At 35.0% G+C, this 24,137-nt stretch overlaps 1 protein-coding gene across 3 annotated transcripts in view; it reads right to left on the reverse strand.

The window, feature by feature from the left end:
- The window catches only part of LRCH2 (leucine rich repeats and calponin homology domain containing 2), a 92,776-nt gene that overhangs the window by 39,152 nt on the left and 29,487 nt on the right, over positions 1-24,137 (reverse strand). For all 3 annotated transcript variants that reach the window (XM_036841147.1, XM_036841146.1, XM_036841148.1), the window contains exons 2-11: positions 20,865-21,009; positions 17,355-17,481; positions 12,846-12,951; positions 12,626-12,762; positions 7,456-7,589; positions 3,509-3,596; positions 3,090-3,201; positions 2,788-2,885; positions 2,633-2,691; positions 879-986 (exon numbers count right to left, since the gene is read on the reverse strand). In XM_036841147.1, coding sequence (XP_036697042.1) covers positions 879-986; positions 2,633-2,691; positions 2,788-2,885; positions 3,090-3,201; positions 3,509-3,596; positions 7,456-7,589; positions 12,626-12,762; positions 12,846-12,951; positions 17,355-17,481; positions 20,865-21,009 — 1,114 coding nt within the window. The remainder of the gene's footprint in view (positions 1-878; positions 987-2,632; positions 2,692-2,787; positions 2,886-3,089; positions 3,202-3,508; positions 3,597-7,455; positions 7,590-12,625; positions 12,763-12,845; positions 12,952-17,354; positions 17,482-20,864; positions 21,010-24,137) is intronic.

The raw sequence follows: 24,137 nt of genomic DNA on the forward strand, positions 1-24,137 counted from the left end.
TTATTTTTCAAAGCATCTTTGAAATGCCAGTATACTTTTTTAAGCTTCCCAAAACATGGTCATGTGATCCATAAACATTTATTGCTTTGAATAAGTAAAATGCTTAGTAGTTATCCATGTTAAGTGCACCAAAATTATTCTTTTAATTTTCTCAAAACAAAAAAATCTCAGATCTGCTTTATTATTTCAAAACTATAAATGCAGTACTCTCAGTACATGAAGATGGCAATAAAGCTGAACCTCAGCAGCACATAGAACTTTTTCTGTATTAAAAATGGACTTGCACTGATTTTACACTCATTAACACAATGTCCTCCTCATTGCCAATAACACGCATTTGGAGGAAGCCCAGCCAGAGGGAGAAATGCTCCTTGACCAAACTGTCAGTACAAAGTAGTTTGTACAGTACAAACAGACTAAAGTGAACCTGTGACTCTCAAATCGTCACACTGATTTAATCAACGATTATATAATTCAGTTCAATTTTAAGGAGTTTACACATATCCCAAGTAACTCAAAATCTGATAAAAAGCACACTATATACTTGTGACACGTACTTGGAAAAAAATGCTCATAACATATCTAATGCTACTGTGAGCTAAGGTGAATATCAACAATTATTATTATTTAGCACCAGGAATAAAAAAGAGATACCAAAGCAATAATTAAATATAATGACTAGATGAGTATATTCTGTTAATTGTATATGTAACTTTATATTTCTCTCCTAAGTATTTCCTATTGTCTTTTAGTAGTTAGTCCCTTGAAATAGATCTTAAGATGGTCCTATTGTTTACTGTTTATTTGATAATCTTTAAATACTCAGATTTAATGATTATAAAAGTTGCCCACTTAAATCTCATTATTGAAAAAAATACCTGTTCTTCTGCTCTTGCTGCAATAACTGAGCAGCTATTTTCCTCAAATCAGTTACTTCTTTCAAACCATCATCTTCTTCCTCGGCAAGTAATTGCTCTTTCCCAAGTCTGAAAGGTGACACAAACATGGTTATCCAAAAAGTAAGGCAGATGATATTTTATGCCAGCTTCCAAACGTAGAAACCATTTTTTATTTTTAATAGCATGTGAAAGCTAAAATCCTATAATGTCCTTGTATTTAAAATGTTAAAATAAGAAATAAAGAATATTTAAGGAATATAAAAACATATCTATCCTCTCAATAGGAAACGTGGCATACTGGTTATATTAATATAATTAATGGCTAAAAGGTAAACTGCACCACCATTTTGTAATTTCTGAAATGTGTAATGGCCATAGTAGTTTAACAATGCATATTCTCCATCTTGAGTGTAATAAGGACCACAGAGCTCTATTTGGCCTATCTTTAGAGATAGAAAATGTTATGAAAATCTCTCATTTTATCAAGCCACTCTACTCTTATCAGTTTATTCATTTTGATTTTCAAAATCTCTACGTAAGATGTTTAAGTAGTGGAAATGCAAAATAGATTCAGATTGGCAATTTGCCAAAAATACTCATTAAACTATATAGTTTTATCATTCAAAAAGAACAAAGAAATTTTAAAATTGTCCTCCAAACTCTAGTAATTTTACCCCAAAGGTATTTCATTTAAAAAATGGTACCAAGCCTAAGACTCTGTATCTTTACCATATCTTGCATGCCACTGGAAACTCTCAAGTATAGGCAACTGTCCTCATGAGATAAGGTGAGAAAGTAAGAGAAGAATGAAGTATAGAGTACAAGACAAAGCACTGTATCTCCTTATGGGGTACCAGAGATGATTAATTAATGACTGTTAAAAAGTTACCAATGAGGTCATTTGGGGGAAGCACAATGCATAGAAAAGAGAAAAACTTGGGGATCAGAGAGAGAGCTAGGTTCACACCCGAGGTTCTAGTGGACACTAGCTAAGTAGTTCTAGACAAGAAACTTTAGTCTCTGAGCTTCATCTTCCTCATCTGTAAAAATGTGGACAATATCGACCCTATAGGATTTAGTGAAGATTAAGTAAGAAACATGGCAAAGCACGTAGCACAGATCCTGGTATATGGTAGGTATTCAACAAATGCTCCTTCCTTCCTGCAGCTATGAAGTAACTTGAAGGAGTGACTGAAAAATGTGGTAGGTCATATTCCATCATTTCATAAGATAAATGATACAGAAAAGATCCAAAGTACAATTATTTTAATAAAATAGAGAAGTAAATACCCTTAAAATTACCATAACCAGTCTGATGAAACGGAAAGTGTATTAGACCAAGAGTCAGAACACCTGAGTTCCAGACATTTGAAACTCTAAGCCTCAGTATCCTAACTGGTCAAATTATGCCAATACCATCTGTTTTAAAGAGTTGTTAGATAGCTCAAATGAGGCAATGTACGGGAAGGTACAGTATTCTTCAGTAATAATAATAGGTGATATTATAATTACACTTATAGGGGAAAACAGTGTATATACTACACTCAACTTATATGTTCAGTATAATTTTCAGTTTAATTGAGGAATGTAGACAGATGAAATATTCACAAATTAACTATCTGAGCTTAACAGGTAAATGAACAAAAAAAAATATTCGTTCAAGTAGAAGTACCTAAAGAATATTTCAAGTATTAGTAAGTAACATTTCAATTTGAGAACTAGTGTGTGCTTACCTTTTTTCATCTCCCAATTCTTCATTTTTCTGAGACTTTTCAGGGCCTTTTTCTTTTCCCTTATATAAAAGAAAGTTATCATTTTAAATTGTATTGTTCACTTTTGTGAGATTAAGGAGAACATGTTATTAACACTTGTTCAAAGTTTTCTTTACCTTCAGGAAAGCAACAAATGATCCAATAGGTGCATCTCCTTGTTCAGGAACTGCTACATCATCTGTGTTGGGGTCAGTAAAATCATACACCTCCTGGTCTAAGTGGAGATTAATACTTATTAGAAAACATGAATAGTAAACAGTATTCTCTGACACTGCAGTGCTTAGAAAAAAGTATATTTTCCCAATAAAAGAGTTGGCCAAAGATACTATAATTTTTTAAAGGCCATTTTTAATAAAATATTCATTTTTAATAAGAGCTATGTACATGATATAAAAATAGCAGACACCATATGAATTACCTTTCTGAGAGTCAGGTTTACTTCCTACTGAGTGACTGTCATTTCTTGATGTCTGCTCTCTATTTGATTCTGAGACTTGAGAATGAAGGCTGATTGTGTCGTCATCTGATGGCTGAACAGAATAAGCAAAAAGTAAAAATGAGGCGTTTTAAACATATGATAAGGATTAAGTTGCTTTAATATCACATTTTAAGTATAGAAACATCTGATTTAAATCTCCAGTTTTCAAACCAAAAATTAATATGAGGTTTACTGTTCTGCTTTTTAAAACGTGCCTGTCTTTTTTTCATTTGAAGTCATAAAATGCAATGATGATCATATTTTTAAGCAAAAGAAATCAAGTGTGTGCAAGTGTCTATCTATTTCAAAGCTCTAATAAAATTTTAAAATAAAACAGTTCAGCAATAGAGAAGACTCACTTCCGTTGTAGACAATCGTTTCTCTCCATTATCACTTCCAATTCCAGAGTCAGGGCCATGATTTTTATTTGGATAAAAATCTTCCATACTATGGAAATACAAATTCTAAGGGCAGTTAGGGTTTTCTTCTTAAACAGATAATACATAATTGACGTAAAATTTCCCTAGATAATACAGTCTTACACATTTTTGATATGTAAGATCCTTAAAGACATGAGGAGAAAAATATCAGATCATACAAAACACTTTATTCATGTCCCTCATGTAATATTTTTCTTTCATGTGCTCTGTTGTAAAAACTTAACAATAGCTTATTATTTCTCCTGAGAGATTCAGAAAAGCAGACAGCCCTGCTAGAAAATCATCTTGATAAAGACCTATTTTTATCAGTTTGACAATTTCACCACAGAATGCTGAAATGTTTTTTAACTTTAATTCATAGTTTTTTCTTCATTATCTTTAAAAATATATTTTAGCTTTGTAAATAAGGCCCATTTAGTAATTAAGAAAAGAGAAAAAAGGCAAAAAAAGTCTGTGAAGCATTGAATAAGCAATTGTTTTGGTGTGAGGATAGAGCTGTCCTTGCAAATTTCTGAATTACAGTATACCACCCAGGTTGCAAAATATTTTTCACTTTAATTTGCAAATTTACTATACACTCTACACTGACCACTGATTATGTGCCAAGAATTGGGCTAGGTGCTTTACAGGTAATACCTTATACATTCCTTGTGAAAACTCTAGCAGGTTATTGGTGCTTTCTCATTTTGCGGAAGAGGAAAGTGAGGCCAAGAGGGGTTGAAAAAATTGCCCAATGACATGCAACTTGCAAATGGCAGTCTAAATTTGTTCCCAAGATTATCTAACACTAAAGTCCCTGATCTTAATCACTATGCTATACTTCCTCCCCAGATACTGATTTTATACTTTTCAAAAGTATATCAACAAACTTAGGGAAGCAATTACCAAGTGTCAAGGCACTATGCTGAACACCTGAGATGAGATGAATTTTAAAATGTTTGGCTTCAAAGGGCTCTCAGCCCAGAGGGGAAGGGAGTATGTTTATATGTTTTGAAGAATATGACACAGGTAAATATAAAGTGCTGTGAGAAAAGAGAGATTAACTAATTCTCCTTAGTAAGGTTAGGAAAGGCCTCATCCAAGAAAGTGGCATTTGAGATGAATCTTGAAGGATGAAAAGAGGCAACAACTGCTAGCATTTGTTGAGTGTCTACATTGTGTTAGATACTATGCCAGGTACACATATTTTATTTATAATCCTTACATTATACAATTTATGCATTATTTCTTTTTACAAATGAAGATAATACAGCTTATAAAAGTTAACTTCCCAAGGGGAAAAATTATGACATTTACTGAATATTATTCATTGAACTAGTTGCCAAGCACACATTTAATTCTCACAACAAGCTTATAAAGTGTGTACTGCTAACATTTTAAATAAAGAAACAGGCTCAGAGAGATTAAATAACTTACACAGCCCACAGAGGAATTAAGAGAGAGGTTAAACCATGATTAGAGCTGAAATCCATCTGACTCCACTGCACAATAATAGATCCATGTACTATACTAAAATACACTGGTGTATTCGTAATAGACGATAATGATAATAATAAGCTATTTGTTGAGGAATTATTATGGGTAAGACATTGTGTTAAGTACTCTATATACATTATTTCATTTAATCCTGACAGCATCCATATGATTATTTCCCTTTTCACATATAAGAAAGCTGAGAACCAGAGATATCATGACACAAGGACATATAGTTATTAAGGGTCGGAGAAGAGCTTCACAGGCATATTATGTATGACTCCAAAAGCTGATGATAAGTATAGCTACTGTAATGCCTATGTAAAATAAAGAGTTTACAAAATAGTCAAGGCACGGAAAGTAGTAAGAACCATATAGCCAAGAACATGAGTGTGAAACTCAAAGTACGAGAACTTCCTAAGTAATTCAGTACCAGCTGTGAGTGAGAGATAAGCACACCCAAAAGCCAACTCATAAATAAACTCTATTGACCTGCACTATCCAATACAGTAGCCACCAGTCATATATGGCTATTGAGCATCTGAAATGTGACTAGTCCAAATTGAGACATGCTATAAATGTAAAATACATACTAGATTTCAAAGATTTAAAAGGAAGAAAAAGAATGTGAAATAACTTACTAATTTTTTACATTTAATTATATGTTGAAATGACATTTTGATATATTGGGTTAAGTAACATACATTATTAAAATTAATTTCACCTGCTTATTACTTTTTTTAAGTGGGCTACAAGAAAATTTAAAATTACTTACGTGGCTCACACTGCCTTTCTATTGGATGGCACTGCTAGAGAACATCTCCAAAATATATCTCAATTCTGTCCACTCCTTTTAATCTCTACTGCAATAACCCTATTCAAGACCCCTTGATCCCTTGACAGTACCACAACAACCTAACTAGTCCCTGTACTTCTACTCTTGTATACTTCCAATGTATTCTCTCTGTAAGAGCCAAAATAGTTTTTTTTTAAACATAATTCAGATCATGTTATTCTCCTGTTTATAACTGTCCAATGACTTCCCACTGTACTTTAAATAAAATTCAAACTCCTTACCACAGCCTCTAAAGCCCCCACATGACTTCAGCCCTGACTACCTCTCCAAAATCAACTTGTACCACAATGCTGGCCTCCCTTCAGTTTTTTTAACACACCAAGTTTCTTCCTAACTTAACGCCTTTGCACATGGCATTATTTCTGCCTGAAATGCTCTTCCCCTCACTCTTGCCACAGCTAGCTTTTCTCCTTCCAGGTCTTGACTTAAAACCTCACCTTCTCAAAGAGACATTCCCTGACCACACTCCTGAAACCTGTTCCTTTCTTTCAAAGCAGTCACCACAATTTGAAATTATGTGTGTGTGTGTGTGTGTGTGTGTGTGTGTGTGTGTGAGTTCTTGCTTTATTTACTGACTGACATCCTCCACTAGAATGTGAGCTTCATGAGGGCCAAGGCCAATGTGTATATAATTCAACAAAACATACTCTGAACCTGCCGGTAGGCATTCAGCTAATATTTTTAAAATAAATAAATGACTAATACAATGAATGCTGTTACTAAAGTAATTTTTAAATAAATATAAAGCATACTAATAGAGATTAGTATATGAATTAATTCTAATTTTTATAGAATTGTTTGGTCTACTATCATTTATAATATTAAACAAAATAATCTTTCGGAACTAAATTTAATGTTCTGATATTTAATTCTACTGAGGCAACAAAAATATTCAAGAAAAAGTCCTATTTGGGAATTCAAGAACTTGCACTGTTAACAACAGTATACTCTCATCCAACTCCAAATTATTTTCCATGCTACTGGACAGAATTATGTTTTCATAAAATTGTTCAGACCAATCTACATCTCCAAAGGATGAATTAAAAACAAAATATCAAATCTAACATTTCAAAATCTCATGAGTAGAAAAACACCAATATCATAGAGAACATCAATGATAACTCAACTTTGATCCAGACATAAAGAATATGAAGGTGAAAGGTATCCCGAAATGTCTTGCTCTTCCACTAACCTCAGTTCAAAGTCAAAGTCTACTTGTTATTTGAAACGTACAACAGTGATCACAGGAGAAAATTAACAGTTGTCAAGTGCTGAGAAATTAGTGTTTCTGTACTATAATGTCAAATTTTTACATTTTACTACTAAAAGCTTTAATAATAAATTTTTGAGAAAATTCTGAATGTATTCTAGTATACCAAAAGTTCATTCTATGATGGTGATATTTCACTTCAGCCAATTATTTAACACTGGGCCAATCAGTCTAAGTATATTCAGTACACTCGAGATTAATAAATATCTTTTATATAGAAAGAAGACACAATCATCATGAAATGAGACTGTCAGAATATTACATTACCTGTCTGTGAGAGGTTGGGAGGGCATTCTTTTACTCAATGATGGAAGATCCAGAGAATCTGGTTTCTTATCCATTCTGCAACATGCTTGGATATTTAAGTATTTAAATATGTGTACTTTACCTTTTAAACATATCTGTCAATAAATAATAAAGATTTAATTATATAGGTCCAAATATAAATGTCATCTACCAATTTATTGATAAATTTTAATAATCTCAAATTATTCAGAGACATAACAATCATGAGAGATACTCTGCATATTTAAATAATTTGTACTTCTGACACGAGGTGAAAAAAATCTGACAACACTGATACCAACTAAAATTCTATTGCCGTCTCTGTTCTTATTAGAAAAAATAAGTTAATTTTTCTGTATTTCACTGGGTTTTTTTGTTAAAAGCACAATGTACAAACCACTAAACAATATAAAATTTATAATTCATGAAAGTTGCCTTTATTCGAAAAAAATGAAAAGAAATATATTCATTGTAGTGGTGAGAACAGAAAACAATAATAATCCATGTAATTCTTTAAAGTAATCTCATCAGAATCACTAAGTCATTTGGGCTAAACATTGGAACAAAAAAGCTAATCAAAAGAATGTAAATATAGGAAAAATGAATTTGTTGAAAGGTGTGATGGTAGGCCAGTTAGAATAAAATAAAGCTTTAAATGGTCAATTCAACTAAGATAATATCATGAAAAGTTATCTACATTGGTGATAAAGAAAAGGAATAACGAAGGGAAAAATACTATGTGAAAGAAAATATTCTATATAAAAAAGATAGACAATGCACAGTAGGGAAACAGTAAGTCAGCTTTACAAAGGTTAACTACAGTCACCATAAGTGTTATCGAATAAATATTTCTCAAAAATTAGAATAAAAAATGTTTTGTTTTATGGGCACACATAACCTAGCAACACACAAAAACAATGAACAAAGAAAACAGTAAGAAAAGTACAGTAAAATGTAATTATCATTCCACATAGAAAGGATAAATCTAATAGATACCAGATCTGACCTGACCACTGAAAAACTTCATTTAAAAGGAAAATTTAAAACATCTGAGCTATTAGAATATAAATACATTACCAATTAAAATGTATCCTATTATCTGTCCAAACTATTTTTAAAAATTATCTCTTATTTCCAAATTAAATGATGGCAAATTACTTTCTTTTGTAAATTTAATTTATATCATAATAATTCATGTACAGTTTTAAAAATCAAAGTGAATTACAAAACTGATAACAAAAAATTAATCCCCCATTCCACCCCTTTCAATCTCTAAGACCCAGTCCCCACATTCAACTCTTTCAGTTGGTTTCTGCTTTTTACCTTCATATTTATAAATAACATGGGTCTAATGCTATTTTTTAATTTTTCAATTATATATTTTATTTATTGAGGTCTTACTAAGGAAGATGAGGACTTAGATTCCTTATGTTACCACTACCACTGAGGCATGAGATAGATGGGCCCCAGGCTGAGCAGCTGGAACCTGTCCCCTGTGGACAGATACTCCAAGATAAAGATAATGGCAGGAGCAAGGAGGAGCTGAGTCCTGCTTGGATGAAAGATAAAGAGACCATGTATTTCTCATTCTTGAGGTCAAGGAGACCTCCCCAACTACACATGCGCAGAAAGGTTCCTCAGAGGTCAGAGAAGGGAGGGGGCGCCAGACCATAATATGTTTGGTCAACTTCCCAGAAATCCTTGCATTGGAATCCATCTGGCTGAAAGAGGCATGCGCACACAGGAGAGGACCCTGAGTTAAACCAAATATGGACTCAGAGCCAGGCAAAGCGAGATGATTGGCCAGAGGAAACCCAGAAGAACTACCCTACATAAGTGACTTGAATCACCTCTCTGGTGCGCTCCTGCTCATTAGGGAGGACGCCCACACCCTTTCTCTCCAGGTGTGTATCTCAGCCTTGCTTCTGTCTTAACAGTTTCTCTGTGTGCTCTCCCACTTGTGCTGTGTCTCTAAACTTTGTACCTGTTTTTACAGTTTTTGCCTCCTTGAAACATTCTTGCTTTCAAACGTGGCAAGAGCCAGGGAAACTTTGTTTCTAGCCTCTAGCCCCTGGTGGTCTAGTGGCTAGGATTCCTGGTTTTCATCCAGGCTACCCAGGTTCAATTCCTGGGCAGGGAATTAAGATCTCGCTTCAAGCCATCGCTCACTGCTGTCTCCACGAGATCACCACCACTATCATATATCATCAAACCACCTTCTTCCCATCCCCAATCCCTACCAACTCATATAAACATACTTCCTCCCTCTTCAGAAGCATAACATAGTGGTTAGACCATGGATTCTGGAGTCAGACTACCTTGGTCTGAAACCAGGCTCCACCATATGCTAGCCGTGTGACCTTGGACAAGTCACTAAACATCTATGCCTCTGTTTCCTCATATAAAATGAGGTATAATGACAGTACCTGTTTTATGGGGTTGCTATAAGAAATGAATTAATGGATGTAAAGCATTTTCAACAGTGCCTGGAGCATGGTAAGTGCCATATAAATCTTTGCTATTATTATAACTATGTCACAATTTTTCATTAAATCAAAATCCAGTATGTACAATATTATGACCAAGAAAATATTCACAGATGAACTACATAGGTTAGTTAGATTACACTTCCTTTCTCCTGTAAGTTTTTGTTTTTCCTAAAATGACTACTTGTCCCATTTTTTTCCTTTGCATAATTTTCTGTATGCCTATTACTAATTCATTCCTGACTCTGACATAACTGTAAAACATCACTCCATACTGACAAACACATCAAGTCAGCTATCAACTTCTTTCTTCTTTTTCTATTTTCTTTTTGGAGACAACCCCCCTATTCCAAATTGACTTGTTGCTCTCTAGATCTATGCATACCTGTTTATCTTGGACATGAATTCTTTCTCAATTTACTCCCTCATTTTGATATAGTATACCCTCTGCTAGCTTCCTAGTAAAGGGTGCAGGAGAGCTAAAATTTCTGAGATCTTTCATGTTTGAAACTTTTTTCTATCTTACATTTAACTGATAGTTTGACTTTATAAAGTTGGAAATACTTCCTCAGTCTTTCAAGGCATCATTCTAACATCTTCTAGCTTCCCATGCTGCTGCTGAGAAGTCATTCTGATTACCACCGCTATGAATGTGACCCATTTTGTTTCAATGGAAGCCTTTCAGTGTTTTTGGTCTGTCTTTCATGTTAGAAATTATTTCTGCAATATCTAGTGATCCATTGCTGTCTGTTCATTTTCAAAAGTGAAACAATAAGAAGCCAAATGGAAGCTCTATGTATGAGGGAGAAGTTTATCAACGGTGAGCCTCACTGTCTAGATTTCAGACAGTGACTGCACACTTCTTCAGGGGCCTGCCAATGATCAGTATATCTATAGGTCTTCTCTCCTAGTGCAATCAGTTTACCAAGAGAGAAATCCACCAACTCTGCCTGAGATATATAAGAGAGGCTGCAAGTATTCTGGGAGCCAAGCAAGAGACATCTACTGGAGAGTCCCAGCATTCAGTATGTAAGCATTCACTGTTTCCAGTATGGGGTCTCACCCCTACCCACAGCTGTACCTGGAGCCCCTGACTCTGGTTGAGTCTCTCTATAGCTGTGCTGTCCAATACAGCAGTCACTAGCCACATGTGGCTATTTAAATTTAAATTTAAATTTAATCTAAATAAAACTAAAAATGCAATTCTTCAGTCACACTATGTACTTTCAAGTGCTCATTAGCCACTTGTGGCTACCACACTGCAGGTTTAGAACATTTCCATCATCACAGAAAGTTCTAATAGACAGTGCTGCTCTAAAGAGTAAACTCCAGGCTTATATTGAGGCAAGGAACGATACTCCTTTGGCTGCTGAGCTGAGGAGGAGAATCTGAGAGAATCCACCTACTCCTCAGAGTAAACACTAGGCTTCTGCTAAGGCAAGGAAGGGGAAGTCATGTAGCTGTGGAGCTAAGGACAAGAATCAGAGTGTAAACTTAGACCTGTAGTATCAAAGATGTTAACCACTAGCCATGTAAACCTATTTAAATTTCAATTAATCAAAATGAAATTAAATTGAAAATTTGTTTCCTTAGTCGCACTAGCCATATTTCAAGTACTCAATAGCAAGTGGCTATGGTATTAGACATCACATGTTATAGAACACTCCAATCATTCAGAAAGTTTACTGGATATCAAAGCCTTAAATATTCTACAGACCTTCATGTTTTCAGTCTTTCATACCTATATTTATAGTTACATGATTCCTTCAATAATCACGAAAGAAACACTCAAGCCATTCCCAGGTTTAACACAGTAAAATCAACTTGCTTCTTGTTGCCTTCTCCCACAGCAGACACAGTTTCAGCTTTCCCCATCCTGCTAGGGCAGCTACTATCAGGACCCCAGCCAGCCTAAAAAGGCACCTCCTTTGCAATGAGTGGAATGCACCTTTGTAGGAAGAAAAAGGCAACCTGTCTTCTGGATGTATACAAACCCAGTGCCAGGGCACGTAGCTTAGAAATAGAGTGCAGGCTGGCATTTCACTACCATATGCCTCCTCAGCCAGATACTCTTGTGCAGTGTAAGTAGAGATCCTAGTTACCACTATTTCACTTATTTTCCATTTTCCAAAATTCTGTTGCCATCTCTCCCCTGCTGTCCTCTTCTGTCTCATTCTTTGCCCTCGTGGGTTTACAGCTTAATGTATTCCTATGCTATCATTTTAGTGGATTCCACGTGGATTTAATTCTCAAACTAAAAGTATGAATTAAAACTTTTCCACTTGTATATTTTTCTTTCTGTTATGATTCCACCTATCAGTGCTAAAACTGTATTCCAAACAATCACACAACAAATCTCAAGTAGATATATACCTGAGTAGGACAGAGGTAGACACTCCATAGTCTATCCTTTTAAAGTAACATAGACAACCAGAATGATCAGTTCACAAGCAGAAAGCTGATATCTGGGTGATCCAAATCCTATTCTCTAGAGAGTACGCTAAACATCCTGCCAAAGTGAAAAAGTCACTTCTCAGAAAAACTCTTTGAGACAATACCTCAAAAACAAATTGACTCTTAATTCTGATGCGTTTTGATTTACCGGTAACAGATATAATTCTTAATAAAAATAGAAGAAACAAGTATCATTTTTTAAAATTACAAACCTGCGCTGGTGGTACCTGCAATGGATTGTTATCCAAAATTATTACTTGTAAATGATGCAGCTTCCTGTAACAAACTGGAATTTCGGTCACTTTATTACAAGAGAAATCCAGCTTGACTAAGGGAAGATCTCCTAATTCTGTTCAGGAATAAAAAATAATTAAATTAAATTCTACATAGGTACTCTCTTATTCACATGAGTAAGAACAGTGAGCATCTTACCATCTGGCAATACATGAAGATTATTTCTTCTTATATTTAGCTCTCTAAGTGATTGTAATTTTCCCATTTGTTGGGGAAGAACCTGAATCTCATTGCAGCTAATATCCTAAGGAAAACAAGAAAATAAAATTATAACAAACTAACAGAGAAATAGAGATGTATTTCAACTTTTAAATTAAAGCACATGGCTAATAGCTAGTAAAAGTCACCTCTAATGTCATTTCTCTAAACATTGATTATCAGGCAGATTTCCATTTATATTACATCGTGAAATCAACCCAGCACAGTTAACATAAATTTTTCTGTGCAAAAATGTAAGGTTACAACTTAGTACTACATAAGTCAGCCTTTTGAAAATCTCAACTAAAGACCACTCTTACCAACTAAAAACAGAAGTAAGGATGATCCAGGTGCTCTTCATTCATAGGTAAAAATGAAAGACAACTATCAATCATTGTGATAATTTGTCAATTATAGTAGTTGTTTTGAGATACTTGGTTGGGCAGAAGCTGAGAAAGTGAAGGATTTACAGATGTGAGCTGAAGAACCAAAGACCATGGTCAGAATAGATTTAACTAAACCTATTTCTCAAAGGGATACAAAACATGAGGGATTATAAGCTCAAAATTTTGTGGCTCATGTCATAACCAAAAGGCATTCTAGGAGATCTAATCAGAAATGTCCCAGGGTTAAGTTAAAATGCAAACCCCAATTTAAAGGTAAACAATACCACATTTCCATAATAAGAGGATAAAGGCACAGCTTAAGTTATTTACCTGTGGTCCCTCTCCCTCCCCTTTCTTACTATCACATCAAAAAAAAGGGAAGAAAAATCTGCAACAAGATCTCAGGCAGCAGTCATTCCAGACACACTGCAAATGAAATTCATGTTGTACTGCAACTGCCCCCAATTGCCAACTTTCTGGAACTGACATTAGTTTGGAGAGAGAGGAGTGGCACATACATATATTGTTTTATCAAAAGTAAAAAAGGCAGGAGGGTAAATTCAAAAGAAGATAAAGAATATTAAATAATATCTAATCATCTAACCCACAGATGATTTTAAAAATGTATCCTACATACTTCTTTCAAACTATATCTAAGGCATCTTCATTCAACAACAAATATTTATCAAATACAAACTATTTGTTAGGCACTCTTGTAGGTGCCGGGGACACATCAATGAATAAAACAAACAAAAATTCCTGCCTTCATAGCTCCTTATGGAACTTGCATTCTAACAAGGGGAGCAGATTATACAATATGCTAGAAGGTGATAAGTGCTATGGAAGAAAAAAACAGAGCAGGGTAAAGGAAAATGGCAGTACTAGTAATAGTGGGGAGGGATATTAGCAATTTAGATTGTTTCATGAAGAAGCTGATATTTGAGCAATATTATCAGAGGTGAGAGTATGAGCCATGCCAATACATAAGAAAGGAATATTCCATACAGAAGGAACAATAAATGTAAAGGCTCTTAAGCAAAGCATGTGTGACATGTACTAAGAACAGCAAGGAATCCCATGTAGCTAGAGGGAAGTGGACAAGGGGAAGGCTAGGATGGAGGGAGGGGCAAGACTTCGGCTTTTACTCAGAGACATGGGCAGGTACCAGAAACTTTTAAACAGAGGTATGACATAATCTGACTTATGTTTTGACAGGATCACCTTAGCTGTTGTGTTGAAGATAGGTTATTGTCCAAACGATGGATAATAAAATTTTGGGAAAATGCCCATTAAAGCAAATACTATGGCTTCCTCCCGAAGGTGCCTAATACTGAAGATTTCCATACAAAAAAATCCATAAAAATTTGATAGGTAGCTGCCACTTCCCAGAAGAAATAAACCCAGGCACAGGATACTGACCCACTCACCAATGGGTACTCTACAAAATACTCTGCTGGGGATTGAAGGCCTGAGAGTATTTCCTAGATCTAATGACAGAACTTCACTATAGCTGGCTACCACACTCTTATGGAATAGTGTCCTGGGAAAACATTCCAATGACAGGTAATACCCACAAATTCATTGTGTGATTTAAAACTGTCAATTAGCCAGCCTAATGCAACCTACCCACCATAACTAATTTTGAGAGTTTAAAGCACAATAAATTGGGCATATACCCTGAGAAAACCAGAATTCAAAAAGAGTCATGTACCACAATGTTCATTGCAGCTCTATTTACAATAGCCAGGACATGGAAGCAACCTAAGTGTCCATCATCGGATGAATGGATAAAGAAGATGTGGCACATATATACAATGGAATATTACTCAGGCATAAAAAGAAATGAAATGGAGGTATTTGTAATGAGGTGGATGGAGTTAGAGTCTGTCATACAGAGTGAAGTAAGTCAGAAAGAGAAAAACAAATACAGTGTGCTAACACATATATATGGAATCTAAGGAAAAAAAAAAGGTCATGAAGAACCTAGTGGCAAGACGGGAATAAAGACACAGACCTACTAGAGAATGGACTTGAGGATATGGGGAGGGGGAAGGGTAAGCTGGGACGAAGTGAGAGAGCGGCATGGACATATATACACTACCAAATGGAAAACAGATAGCTAGTGGGAATCAGCCGTATAGCACAGGGAGATCAGCTCCGTGCTTTGTGACCACCTAGAGGGGTGGGATAGGGAGGGTGGGATGGAGATGCAAGAGGGAGGAGAAATGGCAATAAATGTATATGTATTGCTGATTCACTTTTTTATACAGCAGAAACTAACACACCATTGTAAATCAATTATACTGCAATAAAGATGTTAAAAAAATAAAGCACAATAATTTTATAGTGCCTACTAAAATAATGGTTAATATTTTTTCACGTTCTATTTAAATAAAAATACTACACTAAATCTAAAAATCCTAAATATTTTTGAAATTTCATTTACCCAAAAACTATCTCATGTAATACAATTTAGAACATAGGGCCAAAAACTGAATGGAAAAGAAATTACAGAGCCACAGAATCTTAAAGTAGAATATATATATAAAATCTTTAAAAACATTAACAGTGTGCAGGGCAAAGAAAGTAATGGGTCCCTTGTAATATGAATTTGTTAGATCACATCTGGCATCTTCTGTTCATTTGTGAGTGTAACATTAAAAGAGACCTTAATAAAAGGGAGCATTTTCAGTACAGATATAGCTAAAAATAAAAAGTAATAAAGAATAGAAATATAGAAAATATGAAAAGGAATAAAATAAAGATGTTTAAGCTACAGAAAAACAGGTCTTAGAGTTTGGTAAAATGAAGAGCAGACATACAACAGATTACAAATATCCGAAGGGAAGAAAAGTTGTCATTATCTATACTTCTTCACATGGCAGTCCCAGGACCAATGGATAAAAGTCATAGGGGCATGTATCTTAGTTCAAAATAAGAAAGATAACAAAGTTCTGCAAAAGAGAATTAGGGCTGCCTCAGATACACACACGCGAAGATTTGTCCACCATTGAAAATATACAACTAGATGTGTCAGGGATTCCTGCATTAGGAAGTGGTTATATCTGATCACTTATAAGATCTCTTACAATATTAAAATTCTGTGGTTCTACAACATAACAAGACTAAGTTCAAGGAAGTTTCTTTGCATTACAATTGCACATGCAGGTATTCTCTAATGAATAAAAAAAAAAAGACATTCCTGAAATTTCTGTTCCTTACATTCTATTTGCACATTAATTTCCCATTATAAAACTGTACATAAATTCCTCAAGAAAACTTCTGGCCCTCCACACATTAAAAAGTCATATTTATGAACACTTTTTAAAAGAATCTATGTATTGGGAAAGCATTACTCAAGATAAAACAGAAAATAAAAATAAACAGCATGGTATATTGTATGAGGTAGAAGTAACAGAAAAATGTGAAAATAGCTCAGTGCTTTGAAGATTTGATTATGTTTCTCTCAGAGTTCAATGTCCTTTAATACCTACAATGGTACGTTCAAAGTAATTACTTTAAATTATTCCTATATTTCTATAATCAATTATATCAATTTCTATAATCAATTATATAAATGGCCTCTTTCCATTTATCTTGGTTCCATTTATCTTGGTGTCATAAAATCACACAAGGATACAGGAGAGGAAGGTCATTTTATTAATTCTACTGTTTGTAGGCATTGTACTCTCCTCTCTCTGACGCTTTCATAGAAGCCCTGTAAAACCTTAAAAAAAAAAAAACACCTTATCTCTTCCTGGTCTAAGACCTTTACTGTCCACAAGATGGATAGACAAATGCTTATTTGTTTGAAAGCATTTAAGACTTATAAGCAAGCCTTCTAACCTCACTAGGACTGAGGAACAACCAGGCTTTTATTGTAGCTGTGAGCTAAAATCAGACATAAGCAATGATATCTCAAAATTTCACTAAAGTGAACTTAGGCATATACCAAGTTATTTTTTTTTAATCACAGTGAAGTTCCATAAAGGAATTAATCTTCGGAAATATAAAGGTATGTATTATGCATATTATATACAATCGATGCAACTATTTTACTCACCAATTCCATTAAATCTTTTAACTTCCCGATTTCTTCTGGAATGGATACCAGTTTATTATTACTGAGGACCAAAACTTTAAGGGGAAGATCAAATAGGTATTTTGGCAATGTTGATAAAAGATTTCGACTGAAAAGAATAAGAAAGTCTCATTATGAGAAATATGTCTGAAACTTGACATGTTATGTTGAAAAAGAACAAATCACCTCAAAAGTAAATAAATTTTCACTAAATAGTAACTATCATTTAATGAGTGCTTACTTTGTAACAGGCTAAAATCTGTACATGCACTATCTCACTTAATCCTCATAGTAACCCCACAAGACTATTATCTCCATTATACAAGTAAAAATAAAGGTTAAAATTGCTTAAGCGACTTGCCCAGGCACAACAGACTGCAAAGCCTGTGCTGTTACCTATGATATTGTCCTACACACCACCAGCCCTCAAAACCTAGAATCATTTTTCTGAGCTAGAAATTGCTAGAACCTTGCTCTCTGGCATAATTTCACTATATTCAATACCTCTACACCTCTAGGGAAAGGCTTCAAGGATAAATTTGCATGTGCTGTGTTCAAATTTATGAAAGAATGAATAGGATTATATCTTTAAAAACAGGTAGTAACCCTAACCCATTCGCTTTTGTTATGGGTTTATGGTAGAACAGTCTACTAGCACCTTTATCTCAGCTAAAAGTTGATACAACATTCCTGTCTCTGTGCATACATTTAAATATAAGGACAACTAACATTTATTGAGTGCTTACTATGCGGCAGGCCATGTTGCGAGCACCTCACACGAATTAACTTGACTAACCCTCAAAACAACCTATTTTAGGAAGACAGACACTATCATGATGCCCATTTTACAGATGAAGAAAAAGTCTAAAAGAGATTAAGTAAACTGCTCAAAGTCACAGAGCTGGTAAGTGGGAGAGTCAGGATTCAAATCCAGGCAATTTGGCTCTGGGTCCCTTACCCTCAAACTAATTTTGGTCAAATTTACATGCCAATGCAGACTGACCCAAACAATCCCTGCTGTAGACTGTGTCCTCCCCATTGAAAACTATAATGTTGAAACCTAATCCCCAATGTGATGGTATTTGGAGGTGGGGCCTTAGGGAGGTGGATCAGTGGCCTTAAAAAGAGATCCCAGAGAGCTCCCTTGCTCTTTACGCCATGTGAGGACTCAGCTAGAAGCCAGCCATCTATATGAACCAGGAAGCAAGTCTTCTCCAGACACGAATCTGCTGGAACTTTGAACTTGAACTTCCCAGCCCCCAGAACTGTGAAAAATAAATTTCTGTTGTTTATAAGCCACCTAGTCTATGGTATTCTGTTACAGCACCACGAGAACGGACTAAGACAATCCTACTGCCAAAATATATAAAGTGTGTCATTATATTTACATACTACCAAGCATTCATTAGCAATTTGCTATTATTTTTCCTGCTTTTCAAAGTGATATTTATAGACTTGTACCTAGCATTTTGTGTAACATGCAGAGCAACAAAAGCCCAATGTTACCCCACTGGGGGGACTTCAAGACCTTTCACCTCATTTTATGCCTGCAGAGGACGTCCAGAAACACTAGACTAGCTTTAATCACATGGCACAGACTTTAATAAAAAAGGATAATGCCCCAAGACCAGCAATCCTAGCCAGACTGGTGGAATGTCAAATATGCCAGGTGCTTGTCACAACCCTTGCACTTTAAGGATCAAGTAGGATCCTTGGGAAAGTGGTCTGTCTAGAGCACACAGGGATCTTCCTGAGGATTCCATTGAAAAGGAGAGTAGAATCCAGGAAGAAAGAAAGAGCTAAAAAATTATCTTACAAGTTTCTCAAGATCTTTTCACCAAAATAAAAACTAAACAGGAAAAAGAATGGCACATACAAACTCATTCTAATCTCCCTCAGACCAAGAAAGTTTAAAAATTGGCTTCTTTTCTTCCCTTAAGAAGCAGGTTTATCGAGTTAGCAGTCAGCTTTCCATTTCTTTACACATAGCTAATAAGTCATCAATCTTCACTTTTTTGCCACATGTTTTAGAGATAGTCAAAGGAAGTCAGTCACTAGAACAAATGTTATTTTAGTAGAGTGTGTTCACAAATTTCTCTGACTGTAAACGAAAACCAGGAGTCAACTTTTAGAGATCAAAACGGGAAAGAATCGCAGAAAGTTTTAGCAAAACTATTCTAAGATATACCATACATGTTAATATAGAAATGCAATTCAATTTTGACAAATCATTTTTTCCATAAAAGAAGAAAATAAAACAAAGACAAAACAACTTAAAAATACCTCACTTTCCTCAAACCTTTCCCAAGCGAAGCCAAGGAGATTATGTACCCAATTAGAGAAAGGAACAACCCAAATGACCAACCTCTATGAAAGGAAATTCCTCTCACACATTTTAAGGTGTAAAATGGTTTCAGTTAAAGTATTATATTCAGTTATAGTATGTACTGACAGGTTACACCACTGGGGGAGACATACATAATAAATAATATATCACAGAGAGAAAGAAATGCTATTATTTATGTATATTAATTATATTTACTACTTCCCTATATGAGAATTTAGACAAGTAACTTTGTTAAGGAGGGGGGAAGAAATTATTCCTTATAACTAGAAACATAAAAGAAAAATAAGAAAAAGATTCTAAAGTTAAGTCACAATATACCAGTTTCCATTCAATGTCACTCATTTGATAGGGTAATTTTTTCTTATACTTATTCAATGTTCACTCTATTATAAATATAGGGTAATAGCTAAGAATGAGAGTTCTATAGCCATACAGCTGCTTTGATTTGAATCTTGGCTCTACCACTTGCAATATATATAATTTTGGGCAAATAGTTAACCTCTCTCTGTGCTTCAGTTTCCTCATCTGCAGTGCAGAGATAATAACCACATATCTCAAAATGCTGTTGTGAAGATGTGATGAGGTAATACGGGTAAAGTATTTGTAACACTGCTTGGCACACAGTAAGCACTTATTATTAACATCAATTACCCACTTCCTAACCTTCCAATACTCCCATGCCAATCTATCCATCCTTGAAGCAGCAACAAGAAGCCACGACAGTGAAAAATATAAATCAAGAACTGTTTCTTTATAATGCTCCACTTTAACTGAGGATGCATGTAAATAAATCTGTGTTGTGGTGCTATGATTTCAGTAAAATATTTCTGATCTAAAGCCTTGCTACTCAAAGTGATCTAAGGACCAGCAGGCATGGGCATTACCAGGGAGCTGTTAGAAATGCTGGCCCCACTGCAGACCTATGGAATCAGAATCTGCATCTGATTCCTGTGCACAGTAAAGTTTGAGAAACACTGCTGTCAAGAACAAGACCAAAAGCCTATAATGTGGATATATAAAAAATACAAATAAGATACTCCTGAGATATAGGCTACATAGCCAAACCAAATACATTCCTTTTCAACTAGAAAGAATCAGAACTATAATAAAAAACAAAATCTACCCCCCCAAAATTGTTTCCTTACCTAATGTTAAGGTATGTTAACATCTGTAGGTTTTTAATGGCTTCAGGAATGGTTTTGATGCAATTATGATATAAATTTAATGTTTCAAGAGGTGCAAATAACCAGACATCAGAAGGAATTTCTGTAAAACGATTTCTTGAAAGATCTGAAAAATAAAAGTAATGTTTGAGTGTCAAACATACACCTGTATTTCTGGTAATTAACAGAACTATTTTCATACTTGCTGAATCACTTAGAATCCAAGCAACTATTTTAAATATTGACCTCATGGAAAGTCTGTTCATTAACAAACTGTACTTTATATACATCACTATCTTTAAACATTATCTTTTAAAGTACCAGTGAGGAATTCTCTCTGATATTTAAAAACATGAATAAAACCTCCCCTGATCCCACATCAACCTCCATCCACCTCTGCCTCCTTTATAGCCAAACTTACATAAATCTACAACATAACTGTCTTACTTACCATGGACTTCTCAACCCACTGTAATTTGCTTTCTATTCATTCTCATGCCCACCAAGGTCACCAACAGCCTCCATTATCAACCACCAGTCATCCATCTGGAAACATTTCTCTTCCCTTGGCTTGGAAGACTACATTTCTGGATCATTTCCTATTATCTCCCTGGCTACTTCTTAGTCTCTTGCTAGATTCTTCTCTACCCGTACTGTGAATGTTAGTATTCCTAAGGGCTGTGACATAAGGTACTCTTTACTTAAGATATATACTCTATTAGGTGATTTTATCCAAAACTGGGGTTAGTATTCATATATTGACAAATTTCAAATTAAATATATGTTTGAACACCTATGTTCTAATCTTTAGGACTTCCCCTGGATAGCTCTCAGGCACCTCAAACTCTCCAAGTGTAAAATCGGAACTGAAGATCTTCTTCCACATATCTGTTTCTCTCATCTTAGATAATGTCACCAACGTCCTCCTCACGAGCTGCTCAAACCAGAAACTTGATGTTTGCCCTTGATTCCTTCCTCTCCTAAATTATTCCAGGTACACACAAATATACTTCTATTCATTTAAGTTTTCATAAAAATAAAATCATGGAATTATTATAACTATTATACCTCTATTGACAGTTTATTTGTTAAATGAAATTTTGAAAAATATTTAGGATATCATGTGGCAGGTTGAAAAAAAATACCCTAAAAGAGTTTCTCAACCAAAGGACTATTGACCTTTTGGGCTGTGTAACTGTTTGTTGTATGAGGCTATCCTGGGCATGGTAGGATATTTAGCAGCATCCCTGACAACTACCTACTACATGCTAGTAACACCCTCTAGTCATGAAGGCCAAAATATGTCCCCTGGAGTACAAACCCTCCTACCCCTGTAGAGAACCACTGCTGGAACAACTATCAAATTAGCTATCTTACAGTAGGAAAATACTTTGCTTACACAACTTCATTATACTTATTTGGTTAAAAACATAAGACTATCATTCACCTCTGTCAAGAAGAACATCTATAGTGTATTTTAGCCCACTGTACCTCACTTAGCATCTGGTATGCCCTCATAAGAACAGTTTCCTACAAACACTCAACTTCCTCACTCTGAGGGATGAGACCTACATATTTAGCAGTATAATAAATTCCCTATTCAGAATATTAATATACATGCATTAATATGTTTTTATGTATGTGTGTATACACACACACTCACCTAATGCAAAATTTCGTAATTGGCTAAAGAAAACTTTAGTTATGATTATATAATATAAAGATTAATTTGGATTCTTCTTCCTCCAACCATAAGATTCTGAATAACTAAATAAAAGGATAGACAGAATTATTAGAAACCAAATTCTGAACTTTCATTTTCCTGGCTCACCTCCTCTGAGCACCCAAGCATCGTACAGTTCTATTTAGGGGGAAAAATTAAGTCATTTTTTATTTTAGTTTAGAATGTTTCTTTTACATTTGACTTTTACCTCTTATTCTTGTAACTTCAGAATCCTGGGAGTTGGGCTTCCCTGGTGGTGCAGTGGTTAAGAATCCGCCTGCCAATGCAGGGGACACAGGTTTGAGCCCTGGTCTGGGAAGATCCCACATGCTGCGGAGCAACTAAGCCCGTGTGCCACAACTACTGAGCCTACGCTCTAGAGCCCGCAAGCCACAGCTACTGAGCCCACGTGCCACAACTACTGAAGCCCGCGCACCTACAGCCCGTGCTCCACAATAAGAGAAGCCACCGCAATAAGCCCGCGCACTGCAACAGAGAGTAGCACCCACTCACTGCAATGAGAGAAATCCCGTGTGCAGCAATGAAGACCCAACATACCCAAAAAAAAAATAAAAATAAAAAAGAATCCTGGGAGTTGGGAGTTGAAAATTACTGATTACAGTTAACTTGAAATACTAAAAACAAAATTATGCCCAGTTTCTTATTCTGTATATCTAGTAAGTACTCATAGATAATACACTGGTCCTAGAAACAGACGATGGTAGCTTGCATTGAGACTGCAAGAATAGGGATTAAAAAAAGTAGATAGAATTTGAAATATATTTGATATTAGTACTAGAATTAGTACTAGATTTGCGCAAGTGATTGTTTATGTGGGATAAATAAGAGGTAGTAATCGAGGATGGCACCCAGAATTCTGGCCTAGGCAACTAAATGATGCTACTTAATAGAAGAGTGAGAAGTGGAACAGGATTTTTGTTCTTGTTTTCGCTCGTACGGTTTTGTTTTGTTTTTTGAAACAGAGGTTAGAATCAAGGGTTCAATTTTATATTTGTATAAACTGAGATAACTGAAAGATATCCCACAGGGGACTGTGAAATGGACAGTTAATCAGATCATTCTGGATCTCAGACATGAGCTCTGGGATGGATATATTAAACTGAAAGTTGTGGGAATACGGTTAGCACTCTAAAATCATAGAAATGGAAGACATCACCTAAAATCAGAGTATTGAGTCAGAAAGAAAGTTCAAGACTGGGCCATCCAGAAGAACAAGATTAACAAGTTGAGCAGAAAAAAAACAGCAAGCAGAGAAGACTGAAAATAATAGTCAAGAGAAAACACAAGAAGCGTAATAGAGAGAATGTTCAAAGAAGTAACCAGAGAAAAAGCCAAAATATCAGTATTAATAATTTAAATAGTATCAGGATATTATTTTAATAATTTATATATTATTGTATGATGCTTCATGTTCTTTCACCTCCAAAAACAAGACTATTTAGTTAAATTACAACATAGCTACAATCCTGCAGCCTATGGAACAAAAATCACATTCACAGAAAGATAGACAA

This window comes from Balaenoptera musculus, chromosome X, assembly GCF_009873245.2.
Source record: "Balaenoptera musculus isolate JJ_BM4_2016_0621 chromosome X, mBalMus1.pri.v3, whole genome shotgun sequence".
Taxonomy (NCBI): domain Eukaryota; kingdom Metazoa; phylum Chordata; class Mammalia; order Artiodactyla; family Balaenopteridae; genus Balaenoptera; species Balaenoptera musculus.